The 27624-nt window shown below is 38.2% G+C and overlaps 1 protein-coding gene across 2 annotated transcripts in view; it reads right to left on the bottom strand.

Annotated features, from left to right (window-relative positions):
• The window catches only part of Rasef (RAS and EF-hand domain containing), a 55480-nt gene that overhangs the window by 8901 nt on the left and 18955 nt on the right, over positions 1-27624 (bottom strand). For both annotated transcript variants that reach the window (XM_040757310.1, XM_040757311.1), the window contains exons 4-14: positions 21245-21340; positions 17418-17495; positions 13959-14074; positions 12525-12593; positions 10975-11059; positions 9998-10086; positions 9076-9310; positions 8628-8765; positions 8402-8546; positions 4882-4963; positions 3483-3597 (exon numbers count right to left, since the gene is read on the bottom strand). In XM_040757310.1, coding sequence (XP_040613244.1) covers positions 3483-3597; positions 4882-4963; positions 8402-8546; positions 8628-8765; positions 9076-9310; positions 9998-10086; positions 10975-11059; positions 12525-12593; positions 13959-14074; positions 17418-17495; positions 21245-21340 — 1248 coding nt within the window. The remainder of the gene's footprint in view (positions 1-3482; positions 3598-4881; positions 4964-8401; positions 8547-8627; positions 8766-9075; positions 9311-9997; positions 10087-10974; positions 11060-12524; positions 12594-13958; positions 14075-17417; positions 17496-21244; positions 21341-27624) is intronic.

Below are 27624 nucleotides of genomic sequence, written 5' to 3'. Positions count from 1 at the left end.
AGGTGTAGAATAGAATACACAGCTGTTTCCATTCTGTGTCTATAGTGATTCTTTGTCATCTAACAAATAAACCTTGCCTGAAGATCAGAATGAAGAGCTAAGCCACTAGTTAGCCACATGCATTCTAAGCCACTAGTTAACCACACACCTAAGCCATAGAGGACGGGCAGTGGTGTCCACACCTTTACTCCCAGGACTCAGGAGAAAGAGGCAGATGGGTCTCTGTGAGTTCAAGGCTATCCTGGGCTACATGGGAGTGAATCAGTCTAAAAGAAAGAGATCTCACAGCTTTGATCCCAGCACTAGAGAAGAGTATAAGGCAGGGGAACTCAGTTCAGTCTGAGGTTTGGTGGAGAGCATTGCAGTCTCTGCAGGCACACTGAGGACAGGATCTCCTCTCTTTGGTCTTAGCCTTAGAAGAGTAAAAACTCTCTAGTGGCTTGGCTGCTTTGCTTTTAGGAGCTTCAACTTGAACCCCAGTATCTGTCTCTGTGTTTTCCTTATTCATACTACAATGTCTTAGTGATAATTGCAACAATTAAATTACTTACATTTAAGATACTAGTTTTTAAAAATCAACATGTCTTGAAGTACAATCACCCTTCTTCTGCATTTGCAAGTGAGAAGTCTGAGATTTAGATAATTGAAGTAAGAACATGTAAAGCTGAAGCCTGGGGTCTAAAATTACTGTATTGCCCCACATAGACAATGTTTCATTCTTAGATAATAAAGAAGGTGAAGGGTATGAGACTAGTCATCTGTCTATACTGTTTACAGTGTACTACAATCACTACTCAACCCAGTGACATGACCACAAAATTCTGTTCAGTTGGAATGTCCACAGGATGCTGGGTAACAGCTTCTCCTTAAAACAATGTTCATCCTTCATCAACTGCTGCATGTCAGATGCAAAGTATAGATCACTCGTTATTTTTACTAGTACAAAACTAGGGTGTAGGCTCATAATCACTAGTTTACAACAAAGCTAAATAGGCAAATCCTAAATACCAATCTTCTTAAGTTGTAGATTCCAAAACCACCCAATTAATGTCTACAGACTTCTATAGGATCTTAGAATCCCTAGTGCGACCAGGAGCCCATGTCTGGATTAAGAATCTCAAAGGGAATATTTCACTTTGTAAAGCTGTGATGTAAATAACAGATGTGATATGTGTGACAGAACAGAAACATACGTTTCTGGTTCCTGGCTAGGATAAGTGGCCATCCCACAACAAACACTTGGAAGTTAAACTTTGAAGTGTTTATATGGCACACTCATTCAGTTTGAGATGTTCCTCATACAGGGCCAAGACATAAGGACAAACATGAGACTATATTTAGCATTTGCCTTTGACTTAAGGCATAAAAGTGCACTTAATGCAAAGAGGAGCAAGGAGCACACAGGCCTCCTCGGTGCTTGTCCCACACATTCAGATGCTCATGAGCTATGTTCTTTGGTGATCTCTTCAGGATTCATGGTGAAGACAAACAAATAATCACACTAGCCAAGTAGCCGAGTGTCTAGCTGACTTCTAAAGTATGGCAAATAGAATGTAGCCTCCCTTGAAGTACAGACTTAAACACTACTTTCTCTATGAGGACCCCTTGGTCCTTCCGCCTCATCATAAGCCTTCCCCCTTCCTTACTCTTCTGTAATACCTGCCACTTCCTGTATACCATTTCCTTGATGTAAATTTTCCTTAGCTTACTGTCATCTCCATGTCTGCCACTAGCAATGGTGCCACTCTTTGTAAGCCAGTTAATAGGGACTGTGTAATTTCAGTGCCTCATCTTGGAAAGAGCCATGGGGAAGTCTCTTTCTAGCTAGTATTTTTCTATAGTGAAATTCAAATGTAATGTGACACCTACTTTCTCCCTCATAAGAACTCCAAGAAATCATCTTGCATGCAGTTTTCTGATCCCATGAGAAAGTGATATGGTTGGCTGAAAAGTTCACTCGTAAAATGCATCTGCAGTGCCTCACTTAATGTAAGGACATTTTCCTCATCAGTTGACCTTGCCTTTTGAATTGCCATTTTCTGGGCATTTTTTGTAGCATACATAATGCCTGAAAATGGAGACTAAGCCCCAAATATTAATGATAAGATGTTTGACACAGGACTCAGGGTTACAGCCCACTGAGTTCTATTCCATAGTAGAAGGCTCTCTCGCAGAGACAAGCTCCTTAGGGTTCCTCCTTTAGTTTCAAAGCAACTGCTATTCATTTGTAACTCACTAATCAACTTTACCAAAGTAATGAACAATGTTGAGTCAAGAGGTTATGACTCCATTCTATCCCTACATAGTAGTATTGTGAACACAAGCAAGTTCCATACGCTTTCTATACTCTAGGGGTCTCACAATATGTAAAAAAAAAAAATCACTTTTTTCTCTCTTATTTTTGAATGTTAGAGAAGTAAAGGTAATATATGAGTAATTTTATCAGGTAAATATTACAGAAATGTGAATAATTTTAATTTCATTTATAGTGACTTTAAGATATTGTGCTTTGGCCGGGCGGGGGTGGCACACACCTTTAATCCCAGCACTCAGGAGGCAGAGGTAGGTGGATATCTATGAGTTCGAGGCCGGGCTGGTCCGACTGCCTCGAAAACAATACAGAAAAACCCTGTCTCGTAAAAAACAAACAACAAAAAAAGATATTGTGCTTTGGTAAGACAAGGTATATTTATATTTTACCATCAAATAATTATTCCAATGACACAGCATCTTTTCCAATAAAGTCTGTAGTCACGAAGCAAACATTTAATCCACAGGCACACTTAAGATCAGACAACACTAGTTGTTTAGTCACATCTGTAACAATATGTTTAAAATACAGATGATATTATTTACTTGGGAAGCTATATTTACCAGTAGTTTATATTTTCTAGAGAGTACCCTGTTGTTTTTATGCTTGTTGGTAACAACTGGCAGCAAACCCAGTACTTTTAAAAATTCTGACTGTGAAACCAAATAATATGAGAGACCCTTAAGTGGAGATATGAACATCTTAACATAGATGTCACCCACGCCACATGTCAAAAGTTCAAATTCATGTTTCCAAGCCATCTTGTGATATGTAAATATTCCTACATCACAACTAAAATAAGTTTAACTTGTCTCAGCTGTTTCTAAAATTCCTGCCACACTGTACATGCCATGCAAACACTATCATATTGGCAAAAATTGCTTTTGTGGCTACCCGTGTTTCCATTTCATTATACAAGTTTCCTATGTTTTATCTAGCATAGAATCGAGAAGTTGTTTCCAGGAGCTACTTGCAGAAGTATCTTCGATTTGAGAAATGATCCTGGGAAGAGACAAGGCTGCCAATTGCACTGGAAACTGTCAATCTTCCTGACAGCACAGATCAGTGGCTCCTAATCATGTTCACCCCAGAAAAAAAATAAAAATGGCATTTCTTAAGACAGTCCATGACTCCCTCCCATAGTTTTCAATTCCTTCATTATAGTCCTTACCTCAACCATATCCACCCATTCCCGTACATTAAGAAAGCTTTTTTCACAAGTAACATCATACAGCAGTAAGACACCATCTGCTTTTCTAAAGTAAGATTTGGCAATACTTCTGAATCTGGAAAAGACAAAGCAAAAGCTCATCATCAACCTGTCATCTGGTCCTTGCCTTACACTTCATCTCTATTATGCCCTTCAGCTTTTACTTTCTATGACCAGTTCCGACAAATAAAAGTCTTAGCAGCAAACACTACTGATAAGCTTCTTTAAGAGAGGTCTAGTGATCATTGAGAAAACTCATCCTTTTCTCCATCAGATAATTCCAAGACTGCATCCTAACCTCAAACTTTAGTCCCAACAATGGTGAAAGTACAATGAAAACAAGTTCAATCCCAGAAACCAGCAAACAAACATATGGAAATACCTGTCTCAAAAACAAGGCAGTGAGTGACTGAAAAGACATCTGATATTGGCCTATGCCCTTCACAGGCACATGCGTCCTTTTGCATATATATATAATATATATATGCATATATACACACATATATTATATATATAATTTGCATATATACATATATATATGCAAAGACACAAATGGTGGAACTCCCAGTTTTCTGGAGAATTTTATTCTAAGAGGCAGGAGTAGGTCTTTGTGTTTGTTTGTTTGTTTGTTTGCTTGCTTGCTTGCTTGTTTTTTAAATGAAAAGAGATATTAAGATATTAAGAAGTAGGTACAGAGGAAAGTGGATGTATGCTATGTATGCTGTTTCTTGCCCGTGGCCTAATCTCCAAGACCAAAAGAGGGGAAAGCAATGAGGTAATATTTGCAGTGACCAAGGGCAGACTGTGTCTCCATGGTCATCACTGAATCTTAGTGCAATGAATACTACGGACCCAGGACCTCATGTCACTGCATACTTGAGTAAATTTTTACCCACAGAGAGCTAGATAAAATTCAAATTTATGCTTCATATTTCTGGTCATTGTCAAGAGCACTAACATATGGAATCACCAGAAGTATATCTGCTACTTTTCTTTGCTGTTGCCCTTCAATCAAGGTTATTTGATAGAGTCTCTTTACCCATCGTGTACCACTTCAAAACTAAGTACCCCTCACAGTGACACTGCATTCAGAAGTGTTGCCTTCTCTCCACAGCAAAGTGTACTGACACAACCAAGCATCAGCTCAAAAGAAGCTCAAAGATCCTCTTTTCATACAAATGATGCAAATGTATGGGAGGAGATGTTGGGAAGGTGAGCTTTTTGGGGATTACACATACCTTATAAGTACAAATGCAGTATCTTAAAGTACAGTGGTATATGATGAATATAAATAGTATAGCCAACCCTATGAGGCTTGCATTTGTATTCCTTAATCCAAAACACTATGAAAAGCACTTGCCTCTCTTGGCCAGCTGTATCCCAGAGCTGAAGAACTGTTCGTTCACCATCTACAATCAGTGTTTTCATCTGGAAATCAACTCCTGAAATAGAAATCCCACAGATAATTCTGCAAGTTTTGGCCGAAGCCAAAGTAGAAAAAAATGCACTTGGACATCAAAGAATAAGCTTCAAATAAGTCAATTCACTTATGTAGATAAATATGGATGCACTATCTGCAGCCTTGCTGACCTAAGGTACACCTGACTCTATGGAATAAAGTAAGTTCAGTTCTTTTTTCCTAGATGACTGAATTCAGTCCTATATGCCATGTGCATGCAAAACTGTAAGAATGTATGTGTATGTACATGTATATATATACATACATATATATAGTATATACATGCTGTTTATGTAACATAAGTATATATATGCATATGACATTACATGTATATGCACATGGATGCTCACATATGACTATTACACCCACATACACATGTATATTTGTGTGTTCGTGTGTGTGTTCAGATGGATTTGTTTATCACACACACAAGACACACAAGCACACATGCATATGTGTGTCATGTTCTCTAGTAAGCAAAGCACTACTTCGGTTCTTTAATGAACCAAATTGAAGTGAACTTCCAGGTTTGTTTTCTTGAGGTGTTTATCAGGGAACTATAAATTTACAGATATGCCCAGTGTGGTGAAGGGAACCAATTTTCTTTATCATTTCTGATTGTCTAAGTAACTCTTTAGATGACAAAGGAAAACAAATAATATTCAGAACCCCTTTATCATGTCCCAGAGATTTAGGTATGTTGTGTGTTTATTTTCATTCAATTCTAAAGTCTTTCTCTCTTGATTTATGTCTTCATTCAATTTTTCATTCAATTCTGATTTGTTGAGTTTCCATCAGTTTGTGTACATTCTGCTGTTACTATCATTGTGAGTATTCAACTTTACGACATGATGGTCAGAGAGGATGAAAGATGTTATTAAAATTTTCTTATATCTGTTGAGAAGTGCTGCACGTCTCCCCTCTTCTACCTTGATATACTGTTCAGGGAACATTTATTCAGTTGATCTCTTGGGTGTAGTTACCCTCTTCAGACTGAAATACATCATTATCTACTGTGAACCTAAATGCAAAACTTCTCAAGAAAATACTTGCAAACTGAATTCAAGAACACAGCAAAATGATTAGCTGCTCGTCATGATTATGTTGGCATCATCCCTAAGATTCAAGATGGTTCAAAAAACAAAATGATCATCTCATTTGCTGCAGAAAAAGCCTTTGAAATGATACTTCTACCTGGAGTAAAAGTCTTGGAGAGATTAGAGATAAAAGAGACATTTCTCAACATAATAATGGAAATTTACATCAAACTGACATCCTGAACAGTGAAAAAGACAAAGAATTTCCACTAAAATCAGAAACAAGCAAGGATGTCCACTAACTTTTTATACATTTAATACAGGACTTTTAATATAGTACTTTTATCTAATACAACTTAAGGAGATTCAAATAAGAAAAGAAGTCAGAGCATCTTTATTGCAGTTGTTATGATAGAGTATATAAATTACCCTTAGGATTCCACAAGGAAATTCATATAGCTAAGAAGCAAAGAAACAAGACACAGAATTAACAGACAAACACATACACACACACAGACACACAGACACACACACACACACACACACACATCAGTAGCCTATATCCTATATCCTAATGAAAAACAGATTGAGAGAGAAATCAGGGAAAATAGTACCTTTCACCATTACCTCAAAAATTAAAGAAAAAATCTTGGGACAACTTTAAGTAAACAAGTGAAAGACTAAGAGATTTGTACAATAAAAACTTTAAGATATTGAAGAAAGAAATTAAGGAAGGCATCAGAAAATGGAAATACCTCTGACTTTCATGTATGGATGGTAATAATATTGTGAGAAAGGTCACTCTACCAAAAGTTATCTATGCATTAAATGCAATCCTTATTAATATTCCAATACAACTCTTCACAGAAATTGAAAGTACTCATAAGTGGATACTAGTGTAAATCAAAGGATGACCAGAACATAATTCAGAGCTCCTGAGAAGCTAGGTAACAAGGAGGAACCTAAGAGGGATACATGGATCACCCTAAGAAGGGGAAATAGATGAGATCATCTAGGTAAACTTGGGGTGGAGGGGCAGTAGAGAAGAGAGGGTGGGGGATGAGAACATGAGATGATTGAACTGGGGAGGGGGGATGAAGTGGAGAGCAAGAAAAGAGATATCTTCATAGAGGAAGCCATTATGGGGTTAGGGAAAAACCGGGCACTGGGGAAATTCCCAGGAATCCACAAGAATGACCCCAGCTAAGACTCTTAGCAATAGTGGAGAGGATGCCTGAACTGGCCTTCTCCTGTAACCAGATTAGTGAATACCCTAATTGTTATCATAGAACCTTTATCCAGTAACTGATCGAAGCATATACAGAGATCCACAGCCAAGCACAGGGAAGAGCTTCAGGAGTTCAGGCAAAGGGAGGAGGAGGAATTATGAACCAGGGGGTCAAGATCATGAAGGGGAAACCCACCGAGACAGCTAACCTGAGCTCATGGGACACCATGGACTCTGGACCAACAACTGGGGAGCCTATATGGAACCTAACTAGGCTTTTTGCATGTGGGTGGCAGTTGTGTGACTTGGTCTGTTTGTGGGGCACCTGGAAGTGGGATCAGTTTTTGTAGCCCTTTACCTATGATGGCATATCTTGCTCAACCTTGATGCATGGGGGAGGGACTTGGTCCTGCCTCAACTTGATGTGCCAAGCTATGTTGACTTCCCATGGGAGGCCTTATACTTTCTGGGGAGTGGCTTCTGAACGGGTGGGGAGCAGGAGGAGGGCAGCAAGAGGAAACTGTGGTTGGTATGTAAAATGAATTTTAAAAAATTTAAAAATATGTATGGAAAAAAGAATCGACTATGTCTAGGCAGGGTTTGTTTGATATTGCAGGTGACCCTGCTTGGACACCCCTTGGCATGTGGGGGGAAGGGGGGCTGAGAAGATGCAGCACCCATGACTCAGGCACTGGGAGTCAATGAGTAACAGGAAGTTAGGCCTGCCTTTATACCCCCTCCCAAGGTCCTAATGACTCAGATGGCTGTCCTTTCTCATCGATGTCTCTGATCAGGTATCTCTTTGTCAGCAGTCTCTGGGTGTAGAGGCAGGCTTGGCTCAGGGAGGAAGTGCCTTGTACATGCTCATGCTGGCTGGCCTGGGCACCTGGGCAGGGCAATACTCTGGCTGACAGTTTCTCCTATGGTTTGATCTCACTATCTACAAAGATTCCCATCGCCCTTCTATTTCTGTCTTTAGTCAAAATAAAGGATTATTTTACCACAAGGGCATACACATAAACACACACAATGTCTGTGTACATGAATGAATACATAAGATTTTTAAATCTGTGAAACTGTGTATATAATCCCGAAAGGAAAGAAATCAAGCTAGAAGTGGTAATTGTCCTGTTATCAATGGAAGTAAGAGTCATACCTAGGGTTGCACTCGTGTTCCCCTGAAATTCATTCTTGCAGAGTCTCAAGAGGAAGCTGGACTTGCCCACAGCAGCATCTCCAGCAAGCACAATCTTGTAAGCCTTCTGAGATGTGGCTTTGGAGTTATTGTCCGCCATGTCTGTCTACAGGGAAAATAGTCACATAGGTGACGACAGGGCCCATTTTTCATCTTAAGTAACAGAAGAGTCTTGAAAGCTACCTACTTGAGGTGAAAGAGCCGAGATGGGTTTTCTGGAGGAACTAGCAATGCTGCCTTCACCAACAGACCCTGGTGGCTTCCCGTGTAAGACTGAGGCCACACTTTCAGAATCAAATGTTTCTTCATCCCTTATGTCAGGAACCTATCAAAAAAATCAACAATTATGAACAAAATCCCTCAAGTATACATCACAGACCAAATTTAAAAAAAAAAACATAATGCTATAATGCTGACTCTACTATAAGTGTGATTATTGAACAAACAAACCTCTTCAAGGCAAATCTTTTGAGAATTCTTCCCTATTTGGTAGGGGAAAAAATCCATTCTAATGACTAAGCATCCATTTATGGTGATAACAGCCTAAGTTATGTGCTGTTAAGACAGATTCTTATAAAACATGCTGGAAGATTTTAGTCAAAGGAAGGTATCAGAGTGCCACATTTCTGGCTTACATCTGTGTCTGATGCATCTCCCCCGAGGCTCTCCTGTGTTCCATGCAAACTCTGAAATCCTCTCTGGTGCTTATAGTCCACCTCAGAGTCACACTCATTGGGGTCTCTCAGAGTAGACAACCCACTGTCAAAACAACTCTCAGGCAGGCTGTCAACTTCATAATTCATCTTCTGCAGAGGATCACAGAGAGCCAAGGAGTCACAGTCCTCATCTGCATATGAAGAATGGAATGACCTTGTGAGAAAAGAGGAGACAAGGTTACCGAGGAGTTCCCAGTGGGTAAGAGCACAAAGGGACAGACTGACAACGCTGTCGCTTGCCAGGAGATACATGATGCCCCCATAGCATGGAGAGGAAGTGTAAAGTGCAGTGAGTTCATTCTCTGCAATAAGCTATGAAGACAACAGTCCTCAAATGAGAAACCTCACACACCTAATCCTTTTAATTGATCTATTTCCTGATACAAAGAGGACCCTAGATACAGATACAGTCTTGCACTACTTTAATAAAATATCCCTAGAACATAAGAGCTTTTTTACTATAGTACAGTTAAACCACGTTTGGAATAGTTTGCCTATTTCCAGATTGTAAGTCGTTTCTATTTAGTTAGTCCCTTTGTTTGTTTGTTTCATTTGTTTTCAAGACAGGATATTGGGAAATTTTCCCCTTGGGGGTAAGGAGGGACAATTAGGAAAAGCCTACACTCATTCAAAGTCCCAACTACTAAACAAAATTCAATTTCACCGAAGTTCACCTTACTAGTTCACCATTTTCACATTTCTGAGCATTAAAGTAAGATCATAATAAATGTAACTTATGATTTAAACATATGCCTTTGTTTTAATTCAGCTCTAAGTTAATTTTTCTTACATTCAACCTTGATGTACAACCCAGATAAGAAAAGAAGCAAGTGCTACATACCTATCATAGGCCAGTGCTTGAGAAGACTGGTGATTAAATTTGGGGCTGCTTCTACTAATTGTATTCCCTGGTGATATGTTATTTATACGCTGTAACACACAATACTTGTTTAGTATGTAGGCATTTTCTATACCACAGATATATGTTTATGCAAACCCACTTGATTTAACTCCCAATACAAATAAAAAGTCAATGAACCCACATGAACAAATATAAACATGAAAAATATCATTTGGAAAGTTTCAGCAAAGATAGCAGACATGGTTTCTCTTCCTGAACAACCTTAGCTCTGACATGGCTCTACTACAGTCTCCACAAGAGTCTGCTGGCTCCTCAGATATGCCAGGACCCCACAACATTGGCTTCCTTGGATTTGTTTGTTTTGGAAATCTTGTTGAGTAATGATTTGGCATCCTAATACGGCACTAGACACTCCTGCCTAAAACTGAGCCTCAAAAGTGGAATGAGAGGCTTCATCACAAATGCAATCTGGGGAAACTTCTTTCTTACTGGAGGGTTTAAAACCCAAAACCCAAGGTCTACATTCTCTCAAAGAGTGTGACATAGGGAACATAAGCAAGCCAGAAGCATAGAGGCCTCCTCTTGACTGAAAATACTGTTTGTTATTAAGACCACAGGATTTTTCACTTTTTCTTATATTTTGCTGTCCTTCCAACTAGCTCTTATATTATTAAACCCTCCAAGGCTAAAACATTACATGTTCCACATCTTTCTCTAGCTTCTTAGAATATAAATATAAAATATATACATATATAAAATTTAAGAGTTTGGTTAACATCATTGCATTAAATTTTACAAATGGGAAAAGCATAACTTTAATTTAGAAAACTTATCATATATATAAAAAGCGTCTCACTATAAGATCAACATGAAGTTATTCTAAAACATCATATGGTTTTCTTATGCCAAAATGTTTGATCAAGAGAAAGAACATCTTGTAAGATGACATCACATACCAAGGATCTGTTGAGTTTGCTGTAAGTGTTTTCCAGTGCACTCCTGAGGCCATCATTACTATCATGCAGCTTCCGGTTAGCTGTTCTGTATAGGAAAAGAAGTCAGCAAAAAGAAACAGGAAGTACTAAGGGACCAATGCTCCCACTCTGTCTTAAGGCAGTGCTATTTGTAATGTACAGATATGTCACACTTTTATAAACTTGTCTCCATTTAAAAGTCAGAAACAGAATTGGAAACAGATACAAAGTGCCATGACTGAATTGATTAGTTCTCCGTCCTGATGGTCTGGGTGCAGCTTAAGAATAAATTTGCGAGGCTGTGGCTCTCGCTCTTCCCTTAGATAACTCCTGTGTCAGTGGGCTTAGTGCAGGTCTCTGTCCTCCTGTTCACACAGCTCAGCCCCAGGCACTGATGCAGCATGCTACATCATGCTGACGATTCCTGCATCACATCCTCTTTCCACCATGATGGGGTTTCTGTATCAATCATATACTTGGTCACTGACCTCAGACTGATTGGGATGTGAACATGAACTTCAGCAATTACTTCATGGCATAGCATAAAAGTCATTCATCATCCACTTCCCTTGGCTAAGAAATGAGGATCACGGAGCCCCTGTCCCATGGAGCATCTGATTTTCTTGTTTGTAAGCACTTCATCCTTCATAGTAAGTTTTGTATCACTTCCACCAGGGGCACTTTATTGAACTTCCATAGTTATTCACGGGGGACACGTACTTTTCCCTGGTTATGCTTCTCTCATTTAGTAATGTACGTCATATTTATTTCTATGAGTAACCAGTTTCCTCCCTAGACTAGACTCACAAAAAGAGAGATTATTTTTTGCTACTCAGTGTCCTATCCTCAGTTCCAAGGGTACCTCAGCCATGAAAGATATTAACGGAGAAATCTACCCAATGAGTTAATGAGCGAATGAATAACACTATATAAAAAGTGACCTCCGCAGTTGCCACAGCAGAGAGTCAATGAACAATAAAAACTGGAAACATTTGCTGAGCCCAACATTATTTCATTTAGTAGACTGAAAAACAAAGACTATACTGTGTAAGTGAAACAAATGCGGGGATGTCAAGGTTTCTTAACAAAGATCCTTAGAAGATGGAATTACTAAAACTTAGTAGTCAAGTTGATAGATTAGGATAAAAATTCTTAGGAAATTGTTTATTAAAAAAGAAACAAAAGCTATAGAGTCAGTATAAAATGAAAAAGAATGGCCAAACACTATCCTATGGCCACATCATGTGAGGACCTGGGAGCTCTCCAGATGTGAGGTAGAAAACAATGAGGGTGAAGGCTGCATCATTACAGAGGCACCACACAGACCTGGAAGGACCTTGAGAACTGAACTGCACTGGAGTAATTTATTTACAGGCAGATGAGTCAGAAAGTGAAGCAGGCATGCCAAATATACTTCAGTGACCAGAAACAGTGACCTGAACACTGGTCATGGCAGGTTGTGATACCTGTGGCACATGTTTTATTAATAAACATTAGCTAACATGCAATGAGCATTTCATCTGAGAACTTACTGGAGGATTTCAATTTGCCTCTCAAGACTACTGCGATCTTCTGTATACTCTCGGATTATTTCCAGATCCCTGCAAAATTATATGTAATGTTTCAGTGAGGAGAGAAGAGACAACAGGCGTGAGCATGAGGCACAGTCAAGCTCATCCCTAGCTTACTTCCTTGCAAGCTACCCAGCCTCAGTCGTAGAAACCTGTCCTTTGCTGCTGAGTTAAAACCCAACTGCATACAGCAATCTAAGTTTCCTAGCAAAAAATTCTGGCCCTTTGATAATGTCTATGAACTAGCTTATCAGCAAAAGCTTGTTTCCTATTTAAACCATCTTTTTGTCCAACAGTCTGATCACTGCTCCCCAAACCAGTCTCTTATATGTTGTTTCTCTGATTTTCCCCTTACCTACAATATTTGTAGTGAACTGACGATAACAAAGGTACCTGCGAGTTAGGGTAGTCTGTGGGTGAAGGCATAAAAACACGGATGTTACTGGTTGATGGCAATGCTACTTGCTTCAGTGAATAATTCCATCACTGGGTCCTCTTTTCCCTGACTCAACGCAAGCTGACCTTTCCTCTCCTTAACATAGGCTGGAAGAAGGCAGTTACCCACCCGTGATGCTGCTAATGGCATTACTACTGGTCCTCAGTGCATGCTGCTTAACTTTTTGTCTTGGCTTTCCCAAGGGAGCTTGAAAATTTTAAAGGACAGAGGCATGTGTTTCTTTGATTTTAAATATGCTGAACTCACAACGCGTTGTCTGTAATGATCCAGACAGAACATAGCCAGTAAAAGTTGTAGCATTATTTAATGCTACAATGAGTAATTCTGATTGAAGTTTGAAAATAAATATTTCCCCAAATGCCCAAATTTACCTGTGTATACGCATACAACTGTATCTCTTATGTAAGAATGCCTGACTTTCACTATATGAGGTTCTAAGTCATTAATACCAACACCTCAAACCCAATGAACTGAATAATTAATAACTCTCATTCTTATGTTTTAGGTCAGTATTCCTATCTGTCAAGCATGTTTAACAGATTTAACAGAAGATTGTTATTACACAGTAGTTTCTTCCCATGGCCGCTTAAATCAAACATTTTTTAAGCCCTGCGCTGTCCTAAGAGGCAAATAAGTGAAATAATTACTCTTTTAAAGAGATTAACAGGCATACAGAGAGAGAGAGAGAGAGAGAGAGAGAGAGAGAGAGAGAGAGAGAGAGAGAGAAAGAGAGAGAGGGAGAGAGGGAGAGAGGGAGAGAGGGAGAGAGGGAGAGAGGGAGAGAGGGAGAGGGAAAGGAGGCAGAGAGAGACAGAGAGACAGAGACAGAGAAGGAAATCTGTCACTAAAGGTACCATCTTTCGAAATATATATATACATATATATATTAATTTTTACCAAATTTAATGAATGACCCTCTATTGTGAATAGTTTCATACCGTTCAGAATTCAGACTCTGGTCAGCATAATCACTTTTCAAAGCATCTAGCTCACTCTGAAGAAATGCTACATTTGTCTGTGCTTCCAAAAGCTCTGTCTTGAGTTTTTGATTTTCCTAAAGAAAATGAACCAGGATGAGCATTAGACTCAGCGTTTCTTGGTTCTAGACAAAAGAAGTAATATATAGTGTAACCCCACAAAATCGAACTCTTGCCTATTTTTCAGTTCTTCACATCTTCAAGTTTAGGGAACCAATTATATACTCAAATATCATACACTACCAAAGTTTAAAGTTTTTTTTATTTTGTACTTCACATCTGTCCCAAACTATAACAAACAAGGACTGATAATAATGCACTCATGTTATTGGAAAATTAACCAAGATGAAATATATGAACATCTTCCCAAAATTACTTACACTGGTTGCTTCTAATAATAAACACCACCATATAATTACTTTTCTGTTTAAAAATGTAATCAATAATAGACATGGATAACTATGAAATTTTACATTTTTCTTTAAAAAAGAAATCACTGTACAGTTGTAGTTCAAATAGTTGACTGTGCAAATAGACAGTCTATTTTCCCTTCCCAGAGAACCTCAAAAATATGAAATTACAATGGAAACAAACCATTTACAGTTAACAGAATGGAAGAGGGGCCCATGAATAGTCAAGTGACTTAAACACATTTCTAGAAAATGGAAACTAGATGATGTGTGCCAACCCAAAGGAGAGAGTTGGGGAGAAGACAATTGGCAAACCACCACAAAGCTTTTCCCCAATTTCCAGGTGTAGAAGTGGCATGGAACCTTCTAGAAGGTAAGGCAAGGTGATTGTTCCTTAGGTCAGTTAGGGTGCTGTCCATGGAAGTGATCTTTGGAGGTCAATTGCTGTTTCCCGTTTACCCTTCTGGCCCATACCCCAGCTGTCTACCACAAGGTTCTCAGCAAAGACAAGCTGATGCTGCCCCATGTTCTTGAATTGCTACAACCGTGATCTAAATAAAACCCTTTCCTTACAAAGTTAGCCTGCCTCCAGTATTTAGTTTCAATAATAAAATGCACCAAGGCAGCACTCTAAAACAAAATGCTTAGCAGGTCCTGCTGGAGAACACAGAAGAGGCCAAGTAGCCCAGTCAAACAACAGAAGACAGAATGAGAAGTGGAGCTAGGAGCCTAGAGAGGTAGTTCAAGAGTAAAGGTTACTTGTTCTTCCAGAGAACCTGGGTTCTAGTCTCAGAACCTACATGGTGACTTACAACCATCAGTAACTTCCAGGAGATCCAATCGCCTCTTTATCCCTTTATAGACAACAGGCACATATACAGTGAAGAGACATATATCCAGGCAAAACACCCATATACATAAAGTAAAAATAAATATTTTTAAAGGAGGAGTCAGGGAAAATAAATTAAAATGAGCTGGGTATGATAGCACTTGTCTTTAACCCCAACACAGAGGAAGCAGAGACAGGTGAATCTGGTGAGACTAGCCTAATTTATGTAGAAACAATTTCTATACTCACCTAGACAATGAGACAAACTTGCAAGGAAGTGTGTGTGTGTGTGTGTGTGTGTGTGTGTGTCTGTCTGTCTGTCTGTCTGTCTGTCTGTCTGTCTCTAATAACGTATTAAAGGCACAGTGACCAGCTCCTGTCTATCATAGTTTGGTAACAAATGCTACACACAAAAATAAAGAATGATGTTAAGAATTTAATTTTTTAAATTTAATAATGTACAATAGTTGAATCAATAATTGGTTCCTTGAACAAGAAGATTTGAAGAACAGGAAAAGATAAGCGTGTCAGACCTATATTATGTGCTGTTTCATTTTTCCCAGAATCAAGAAACACTGAGTCTAATGACGCTCAAGGTTCATTTATTCAAGGGAATATTAGTTATAATGAAGTAAAAAAGTATTCATATATATATATGTATGTATGTATAGCAAGATCAAAACAATCCAATAAAAAGTGTCATTTCATGACCTTCAAAATTAATATTTTCAAGGGAAATAAAGAATTTTACAGTAGTGGTGGCAAGACAAAGATGGTTGGATATCTTTGTGCTGCCTAGGTTTATAACAACTTTACAGAAACTACAGTAACTGCATCTGGCTGTAGGCAAGCCTATCCAGACATTTTCTTAATTGGAGATTGATATGGGAGGGCAGAGACCATTATGGGTGGGCTTACCCATGGGCTGTAGTGCCCAGCCCTATTTTGTAAAGCAAGCTGAGGGCCACAGAGGAAGCAAACCAGTAATCAGCACTCCCCTATGACCTCGGCATCAGATCCTGCTTCCAGGTTCCCACCCTGCTTGAGTGCCTTCTCTCACTGTTCTTGATGAAATGTTATATGGGACAGTGTGTGAAATAAACCTTCCCAAGTCACTTTTGGTCATGATATTTCCTCACAGCAATAATAACTCTAACTAAGAAATCTTTTAAAACAGGAAACCAAGAACAGAATCAGAAAATCCAAGAGAGCAAGCAATTCTTCCTGAAAGTCAAGATCCAAATATAAGGGCAACTACGATACAGCAATATTAGGAATGGCTGAGGCTGCGAGACTAGGAAAATTCTCTCTTAAGTGGGAAAAAGATAACTGGCTAGATAGGAAGCTACACAACAGCCAGAGTAAGGAAAATACATTTAATATTTGAGAGTCATCTAAAATAAAACTAAATAAGATTACTTATCAGAGGTAAGCGTTATTGATCTTTGTAACAGAGAAAACAAGACAAAACAGGAACACATAGAAAAGACCAGAAAATAAAAAAGCAGAGATGTTTCTAAAAGCTTGGCATTAACCACGGTAAGACAGCACTCAACACCATGTGTGCATTACTTTCAATAAATAAACTTTTAAAAATAGAACTATTAATAAGTGGTATTTAATTGAAAGAAAACCCCTCTTTTAATACAGCTACTCCAATATATTTCAGATATTTTCTGTAATTTTAATATCAGTTTTGTCTTTAAGCTTTTATCCCAGAATCACAGAAACAATAAATACCACAAACGTGCATGTGTTGTATGTGTTGGTTGGTTTTTTATCATCTTGATACAAGTTAAAGAGTCATTTGGTAAGAGGAAATCTTATTTGAGAAAACATCTCCATAAGACTGGGTGTAGGCAAGTCTTTGGGCATTTTCTTGATTAATGATTGATGTGGATGGGCCCACTGTGCTTGGTGACATCCCTGGGCACATGGTCCTAGGTTATGTAAGAAAGAAAGCCATGGATACAAACCAACAAGGAGTGTTCCCCCTTGGCTTTTGCTTCTCTTCCATCCCTGGCTTCCCCTGGCGATGGACTGTCTCTTTAGAACTATAAGATGGAATACACTATCCTCCCCAAGTTGCTTTTGGTTATGGTGTTTTATCATACTTATAGAAAGTAACGAAGACACTATCTAACAGGAAATACATTTCTTCCAGTGAAGGATGACTCTTACCATTGTTAAATCATAAATTTGTTTCTTTAATGCTGTCACATCTTGTTTTTGAGTTATGTGTCTTGACTGTTCTTCGAGCTGAAAGAACAAACAAAAGTTAGGTATTTGAAACTCATTCGGAAGCATTTTGGTGATGATTAGAAATATTCTTGAATATGAATGTGAGAATTCTAGCAGTGTTCAATTTTTAATATCTCATGACTTTCTGAATAACTAAATGACATAAAATATATATTTAAACATTTGTTTTTAAATAATGCAAAAAACTGCAGAAGGACTTTTATTATTAAATGTATTTGCTTCTAAACACTGCAAAAGTCCTTTGGAAATCCCTCAATAATAAAACAACCTAATCCTTGTTTTCTTTATTTGCTAAAAGACTGTGGGCATTCTTTTTCATCTTATATGCTTAACACTTTCTGTTTTACTTTGTAATAGTCTTGCCTTCTGTTAGAGTAAATGTTTTTATTATTGTTGTTGTTGTTTGAGATAGTCTAATACCATATAGGCTGGTCTCAATTTTTCTTAGTTGCTGAGGCTGGCTTTCAACACCTGGCCATCCTATCTATCAAGGACAGTAATATAGATGGGTGCTAGAAAGAAAGATGTTCGTTACCACAGTCAGCTAGAAATTAAAAAAAAAAACAATTAAGAGGATTGTTAATGTCAGAGTCTCCTGTTTTCTTCATAGTGCATTTAAAACTGTTTATAATAATAACTGAAATTACTAATATCTAAGCACATAATTATGATGTAAAGCTAGATATGCACAGAGAGAATAAACTATAAGTGTGCATACATGAGGTCTCCTTGCTGACTGATACATTCATACCAGAGTTCAGAATGTCTAAAACAAAAATAACTTTCCCACGAGTCAGATGTGGTGGTATGCAAAATCACGAGAAATAGATCAAGATGATTTCTCAAAAAGAAATGTCAAAAAAAACGACCCAAATTATAACATTTTCTTAGCATGTGTAAGACCTTACATTCAAACTCTAGCAGCACAAACAAAACAAAAAGACCTGACTACAAAGAAGTTAACATCCCAGATCCATGAAAGGTTCCTTGCAGATGTCCTCAAACAGAGGGCGTCTGCACTAGCCAATCTTTACCAGGTTTCATCGTGCTCATGTTCATTAACTATGAGCATTCTCTATTTTGCCAGAAGCTATCACGTGACATGACTTGCACATGACTCATTGTGATGGATAGATGTATATTAACTATGTTTGTTGTCTGGTGAAGACTGTCCCATTTTCCAGGCTTTGCTTCTGCTAGGTTGCTTCTTTACATATACCATTTGAGTTGCCTTTCCTATAGGACAAGAGACAGATCTTGGGGCTCATTTACTTAGCACCACTTTCTAAGAAAGGCTGTTGATTCTCCAGATTAGCGCCTTTATGAGAATCAGATGGCTATAGCTTTGTGGATCTATTTCCAGGTACTTTAGTCCATTGATATGTGAGCCCTTCAATATTCCACTTCTGTTCTGTTTTTGGTACTAAGCTTGTGTAGTATAACTTGAACTTAAAATTAGTTATCATCTTCTTGTAAAAAGGGAAATGCATTATGACTTCACAGAAGGAAATTATGAAGGAAAAAAACCTAATACAATCAGTTGTTAAAAATAATGGCAGTCACAATGATCTTAAAAGTATTTTTATCATTTTTAAGAGCCCTTTACATCCTCTCCTATAAATATTTTTACTGTTTTATATAGCAAATATAGAAGGTGGGCAAGAAGTCTAGAACAGGCAAGAAACGCAGACTCTATTGCTTACCAGCTCTATAATTTTGAGCAAATCATTTGCCCTCCCTGGAACTTAGTCTTCAAAAATGAGTTCATATTTAGTATGTGGTTAGGCAGGATACTTCATTATTAAAACTATGTTTTAAATGACAAGCTAAAGATTAGAAATATTAAGAAAACACCTCTATGTGTTATAAGGAAAAGTTGGTATAATTTCAATGAAGATTCAGGCCTCATCATCCTCACTTATGACCTCTCACTGTTAGGACCTCATCATATGTTACATCAGGTCACACTGTCAGCATCCTTGCAATGTAAGAAGGAAACTCACAGAAATGAATGAAGTCAATTACTAGAAGACTCGATGGATAAGCTGATACATCATTCTGGAATCTATTCACAATATGATGGTAAACTACACATAAATCATCTTAGAGAAACATTTTATAGAGGGCTTCTAGATGATTCTCAGCCATTGCCAGAGATTGAGATGATCATGGGTGACAACGACAGCTTAACTGTAGCTTAACTTTCCTGAGCTGCTAGTGATGCCTATGTTATGGGCAGCCTCAGGTGGGTTCCATATGTTACTGGGGAAACTGGGCTCCTCTCAAGAGGGTCTTAGTCTCAAAAAAGCAATTGAATTTAAATAAAACACTCAAAAGAAAACAAAAGGACAACTCTGCTGTAATTTAAAGGAAAAAAATCTTAGACAGGTAAGTTTTAATCTTGGCAGGTGCCCAGGAGAGGAAGATGTTGAAAAGAAAGGCATGCCCTTTGAGTTAAGACTGACAGATTCAGCCAAAATGTAGGCAAGAGTCACGTGGCCAAAACAGTGGTGGGGAGGAGTTGAGAGAAAGAGCCAGAAGCACTTAATCTCCATTGGGGAAAGCATGCCTTGAACAGAAATAGAAAAAAAATGAAAAGCTATGCTTCTCTGAGTAATTAAAAAGCGGGTAGGGTAAAGGAAGCTCCCTAAATTATACTCAGTAAGCAACTGCACAGAAGAAAGAATTTCTGGGAATGATAACTGCATTATCTTATTAAAGAGTTAATTATTATTCCTCCCATATCTTTAGGATAGCTTTAGGTGAATTTATCTTCCTGAAGGGTAACTCCTTAAACCACAACATTGTCTGGCCTAGTTGGATTAACTCTTATGTTTTGGGTAGCCTGGAATGGTAGGCTTCTACACAGGTTAAATAGATTATATGCTCTTGACCAGAAGGAAATGGCTTTCCCTTAATGGCCCTCCAATACTACTGAAATATTTAATTTTCAGTTTTGTTTACTTGAGCTATTCCACCACTTATAGAAACAACCATGTAAGATGTGAGCTTAATTCGGGGATAGAATCATCTTACAGTGACAGGTGAGAGTTTATTTCTTCATATGGAGATGTCAATTTGATAGCATGATATCACTACGTAACACTACAAGTATCTGCATCATTGAAGCTGGCAAGGGCTACAAAACTCCCCTGCCTCACTGCTGCCCTCCAGAGTCACTTATTAACAAGTGCATGCAAATCTCAGAGTACAATACTCCTGTTCATTGGAACCAAGAAAGAGAATACCGGTACTCAAACACACTTTTGCTCATGTTTCCACAATTTCTTTTTACTTCTCATGGATCAGGTTATTGCTAGACCTGGAACTTTCTACTTAAAAACAATTTTTATTTCACTTAATATTTGAATTAATCAAATAACAGGAATACAGGGACACCTGATCTAGTCAGATAAGCTTTGATAAGGAACACACTTTCTTCTGGATACAGGGGATCCACTCAAAGCACTTGGTGAATGAAAACTAACGAAATAGGTTTGATGAACTGTTCAAGCATAAGATTTTATTATTCTAATGTTATAAGTTAGATGGACCAGGAACTAGAAGAACTAGGGGCCTTTAAAAACAAGAGTCTCTCAAGGAGTTGAACTGACTTAGCAAAGTCGTTCTCTCTCCTCTTCAAAATAATTCTAAATGTTTTTCATTTTCAATGTCTTAAACACAGTGAGACACTAAAGCTATTTCTAGACTATACATATATATACATATATGTGCCATATACATACCCTTTTTAACTTTTTAATGGTCACCTGTAGGTCTCCTACTTCTGTTTCATACTGACGTCGGAGGTCACTGAGGGCTTCTTCCGCTTTGCGTTTTTCCTACAGGCAAAATAAAAGACACCATTTAGGTAATTTCTTCCTCTTAAACAGCCTTCAAATTTTCACAGACATGAAGCATTTAATGTCACGCTAAGGTGACAAAAATGTTCCTAAACAGGAAGGGTGAGACTAGATGACAGAAGAACACCAGGACGTTTTAGAAAATGGAAAAACTGCAAATGTCACGATTCACACTGTAACCCTGTGATAATACCACAGCACACCAGTGAATCAGTTAACCATTGATGTCAAAAGATATGGCAAACCTAGGGGACCCGGTGAACACATACAGGAAGGCACAGCCAGTGACCTGTTGTCCTATCGTTTTCATTTTACCTTACATTACCTTACAAATGTCTATGCAGAGTGTACAGCAACTGTGATAGGCCCGGAGAGTTGCTAATAGGTGTACAGTCTTAGAAATGTTATTAGAATAGTGATTTTTCTCCTTGAGTCAACATAATGAAATGCATTTATACCAAGTAAGGTGGCTACAACATCCCCAGGCATTAATGATGGAACCACTGAAATACATGAAGTGGAGACACTGTTCATTACACAGCTTGTGGCTATATGTTTCACACTATGATGTGTTCGATTAAGTTTCCTGTAGAAGACAGTGACAAAAAGGCACACCAGAGGGCGCACGGACTGCTACGCAGAAATCTCTAGTGAGGCAGAAGGAGGAATGGGTTTAGGGAAGAAAGTCCTGGATTAATTTATAAGAAGGTGATGGTAGAAGACTGGAAACTTTCCAAGCTGTTGGCTACATGCTAGTAAACAGAATCTGTGAAAAAAAAAAAAACTGAGCAATATATATGGGATCTATAAAAGGCAATAGGGATGCTCTCTCTCTCTCTTTTGGAACAGGACTTTTATATTACAGATCCATCAGCTGTCTTTCTCTGTCCCAAAAAGCAGTCCCCTTGCAGTCTGTCCCTTATGACAAAGAACTGACAGGCAAACACCTGCAGCCACAGAAGAAAAACAAGCCAGTCCCCCTCACCCCCCCCCGCAGTGTCCTTGCAAGACAGGCTGATTAGCTGTCCTGTGACCTTGCAGCCCCTCCCCCCTGAAACTACAAGATAAATTTATGGTCTGTGGCCAGCAGGTAAAGGCCAGGTCAGACTGGATCATAACTTGTTGGGAATACAATACAGATTCAAGACTCTAGGGACAACAAGGCAGTTTTTAATAATACGCAATTCTGCAGAAAGAGACACTAACATAGAAAAAGGGCAAAAACAGCTGAGGTGCTGATTTGGCTCAATATAGTAAGGGTTTCTTTGCTTTTGTTTTTGTAAGTCCCCAGATGATGAGAAATCAATAATCTAGGTACTTGGGGCTAGAGAGATGGCTCAGCAGTTAAGGACACTGACTGCTTTTGCAGAGGACCTGAGTTTGGTTCCCAACATCCACATGGTAGCTCACAACCATATGTACCTCCACTTCCAGAAAATCTGATGCTCTCTTCTGTCCTCCATAGGCAAGCACACAGTGCACAGAAATGCATGCAAGCAAGTCATTTATACACACAAAATAAAAAGTAAATCTTTTTTAAAACCTCTTTGCACTGCAATTAGCTTCACTAAAGAAAGATGAATTAAATACCAAAGTTAAGGGTAAAGGACTACTAGATCAACATGCAGGTCCCAAAGCAGTCAGATGGTGCGTGAGTAAAGGTTCACCTATCTACAATACCACAAAAAGTCAGCTCAGGAGACAATAAGGACCCCTTTGTTGCTTCAAACATCAAGAGATTGGTACAGGCTCAAAAAACAAAGAATCAAAAGAAGACATTCAAAACCTGAAAAATACATATAATAACAATAACTAATAAAAGTATTCAAAAATGTTCAGCATCTTTAGAAATTAGGAAAGAGCAATTGAGAACAACTTTGAGATTTCATTAGACCCCAGTCACAATAGCTAAGATAAACACAACAAACAACTAACGACAAATCTAGAGAGGGTTAAAGAAAAGGGAGCCTTCATTCATTGCTGTTGGGATTGCAAACTGGTGTAGCCTCTGTGGAAATCAGTATGGAAAATTAACCAAAAGACAAAATAATTCTACCACATAACCCATACCATCCCTGGTCATGTGCCTAAAAGACTTGACCCCACAAATACTTGTTCAGACACGTGTGTTGATGCTCTACTCACAATAAGTAGGAAAAGGAAGCAACATAAATGCCCTTCAGTTGATAAATGGATAATGAAAATGTGGTTCATATACATGATGGAATACTATTCAAGTGTAATAAAAACTGAAATCATGAAATCTGCAGGTAAGCATATGAAAGCAAAAAAGATTATATTGAGTGAGGTAACCCAGACACAGAAAGAGAAATGTGCATGTTCTCTCTCATCTGAGATTCTGAGATCCAAATCTTCAGATGTGAGTATTAAGCCGGGCATAATCACAGAAACTAGGAATATAAAAATATAACAAGAGGAAAGAAGTTGGTGCTAGAGAGAGAAAAGCAGTCTACATGTGACACAAAGGGGAAAATGGGGGAAATGGTGGAGGTTTTAAATAGAAAAGAGAAAGGAAATCAATACAGTAGGGAGGATGGGGGACAAAATAACACTATGACTTTTTGGGAAAAAACATAAGGAATAAATACTCATTATTTATCAAAAAGTATATATATATATATATATATATATATATATATATATATACACATATATGTAACACATATACATATAAAACTTAAATCTTCAATATGTCACTTGGGCTGACAATGTTCTCCACAAGAGCCATAGATTAAAAAAATCCCCAATACCAGGAATGAAAATTCTTTTTTTATGTCAAGGGAGTCCAAGATGATTCCAAAAAGAATATAGGTTTTTGTGTTGCCCTTGGTTGCCCAATTTTATGTAAGTCCCTATTGCTGAAGATACCATACACTTTGGACAGGACTATACTCCAAATATTTCTTCCCTGGGGAATAGCTTTTATAGTACCAGATAGTGCTATGTAAGCTGCCAAGGAATAGAAGCAACCAAAGTCCTACTCAAGTGTGTGCTTATAATCCACAGTGACCAGCAGCAGTGCATGATATACCTAAGGGTACAATTATGGCACATTAAATTGTACTTAAGGACCACTCATCAATAGGAAAATCAGGTTTTGTATTGGAGACTGATTCAATTACCCAGGGCTAGTGAGGTCACGGACCTTAGAGGAGAACCTACTACTAACACGTTACTAAACCAGCATAATTCCTAATTGCATTCTAAATTCTCTAATAACCAAAAATCTATGTAGCTACTGCCTCCCCTACACCCCAAGCCCACAACCCTGCCTCAAAGGAGCATCATCTCTTTGCAGCTGAAGAGCAGTATGGAAAACCACAACTGGTCAAAATACAGAGAACAATTGATTATGGGGTGCCCAGTCACGATGGATAAAAGACAACTTGTGAATGTACATCTCAGGGATCATCATGAAATAGAGAGAAGAAATATTGTAAAAGACAGAAGACTAGTAAATCTTCTGAGAGAGTGTATCTCCTGGAAACACAGGGAAGCTACACCTATGGTATCTCAACACCATCATGACCTGCAGAATACTGGAACAAGGACAGCACCAAAAAGCATGCTAAGATGAAAGGGGGAAACTTCATGGGACCCCACCTCAAGACAAAAAAAAAAACTACTAAACAATAATGGAGACATTAGTCTTCCTCAGGGATGAGACCTTAAACTGTTTATCTAATACCAAGTAGTCAGCCCAGAAACCTGTATACATACATACAAGTTTGTGTACATACAAACAACATGAAGCAGACTCAGCATGCTGGATTTATATATTAATGCACATACATGTAACAGTAACAAAGAAAGCGGGTCCATGAATTTGAGAGGAAATGAGGGGGTTGGAATATGGTAGGAGTTTGACAGGGAAAAAAAAGAAAGGGGTATATGATATAATTATATTCCAGACTTTTTAAAGTGATAAAATTATTGATGTTTAATGAAGAGAATCTCAGAAAATACTGAAGTACACTGAAGAAACAATCAATCCATTATTCAATGATAGAAAATAATTGCTTCTTTACTATCTTTTCATATTATCATAATAACAATAATAATGTCACTGAAAAAAGCAAAAATATAGGCAGCAGAATCTCCCACTCCCAGGCCCTAACTGATAGGCATCTGACCCAACAACTTGTAATGACTTTTATAAAAAAATAATCCCTAACTGTGACTGATCCCTGGGCCTCACAATAAACTATCAGTCCCAGCAAAGACAAATTGTGTTGTAAAATACTGCCTAAGTGGCCAGTGAGCTGCTTATCTCCTGTATACCCAAATATGACCCCATAAAAATGGTCAGTGCTGCTCTAATAGATATGTTTACAACTGTTTCTTGGTAGGTCATTCCAAGCACCATAAAACCTAAATAATTATCTCTCCAATGAGCTGTAATTATGCATCCACAGACATAGATAGAATAAAAATTTAGCAAACTGAATTCATCATTACAGATGGAATATAATATATCATAGCCAGTAAGACAAGAAAACATCATCAGGAAGAGAAGTAAAATTATCTTTATACATTTTGTTATTATCAACCCAGAAAACTGGCTAGAATCCATAAGAATACATAAATTTTCATACACGAATACTCATACCATCTTGCATGGTTGAAAACTGATGGAACTCAAGTGTCAACAGATGCATGAGCACACACCATGCTTCATATTACACAATGGAAGTCTGCATTACTATAAGGTAAGTGAGTACTGACACATGGCTAAATCTAACAGTAAGTATGCTGAGCAAAAGCAGCCAGGGAATAAAAAGGGCACACTGCAGTATTCCATTTATATACAGTTTTTAAAACATGAAATAAATCTGTGACAAAAAAATAGTGACAAAAACATGGAAAAGTGGTCGTCTACCAGACAAAGATAGCAAATGGGCATGAAAGAAGAGTCCAGTGTCACAGTTGTAAAGAGTTGTAATGATAGCATGTATGTATGTGTATATATATACACATACACTTACCATATAAGCGTCATGGGCGGAACTCCTCGGGTTAGAGAACTAGGTGAGAATATTAATGTAAATTGGAGACTCAACTTTGCAAAACTGAGGAAAGTAAGAAAGAGATCTGGTAAAAAAAAAATCACCATGGCAAAGAAAACATTTGGACTTTAAATCAGACTCAAAAGCCATGAGGTGGTGCCCCTGGAGAAATAGTATACGGGATGAAGAGCCCAGGAAGCTGATGGTGACTGAAGGAAGCTAGAGAATGTCCCTAATTAACCATCCATCATGTGTGATTCCAGAGAAAGCATGATTAAAGGTATGAGCTGGCATTGGGAAGGGTTGGCAGACAGGGTTCCTCCCAGTGCCCAAATGCTCAGCTGTCAGTAAAGTCTTGACAGGCATGCTGAGGTCTCAGGGTACATAGGCACAGAAGCCAACTGGCCACAAGTAGACTACAGAAAATAAGCTGTAGGTTACTTTTTTACTTCTAGACTAAAGCCAGGAAAATAAGAGAAGATTATCATTAGCAAAGCATGAAATTATAAGAGGTACCCACAACTGATCTGGGCAGCACTGAAAGCAATGAGAGTTGGTCACAGTTCAGCATTTGTATATGAGAACTATTTGATCAATGAATGGAAGAACAGATTAAACAGTGCTATAAAGTTTTAAAGAGAGCTAAAAATGAATTTACTGTTTCTATGCACAAGAGGATTGTGCTGTAAAAAGGGTAAAAGAAAAAACCATTTGCACCAATGCTGGGCCATGTACCCAGAACCAGCTACAAGTTAAATAAAACATCCATAGAGATTTTTACACTTTTTTTTAGGAGATAGGACAAAGCTGCTACTGTAGAAGTTTCCATCCCTATTATTTCATCTTCTAAAATTTTAAATGGAGTTACCCTATAACAAAGGGACAATACCCCAATAAGCCAACAATACTAGTAAATAAGAACCCCCATACCGAGAATGGATTATCTCTTTTCAGTTGCTGACCAGTAGACTCCTCTAGGGCCCACACATATCACATGCTATTACCAGGGGTTTGCAGTTGCTAGAGAACCCACACACATTGCATGCTATTACACGCTCTTGGCTACTCTCCAGAGCATGATGGTAAGAATCTGCTGCTAAAGACACTGCATATTTGAGCTACAAAACACGGAGAAATCAGACAAGAACTGACATGGAAGCTTCAGTTTTATCAGCGAGCTTTCATGGTGTGGAAGGTGCTATGAACTCTGTCAGACTTGAAAAGTATTCATCAATT

The sequence above is a fragment of the Mesocricetus auratus genome, unplaced genomic scaffold (genome assembly GCF_017639785.1).
Source record: "Mesocricetus auratus isolate SY011 unplaced genomic scaffold, BCM_Maur_2.0 Super-Scaffold_100014, whole genome shotgun sequence".
In the NCBI taxonomy this organism is placed as follows: Eukaryota; Metazoa; Chordata; class Mammalia; order Rodentia; family Cricetidae; genus Mesocricetus; species Mesocricetus auratus.
The sequence above is the reverse complement of the archived record's forward strand: the minus strand, read 5'-3'. Positions and strand labels throughout refer to the sequence as shown.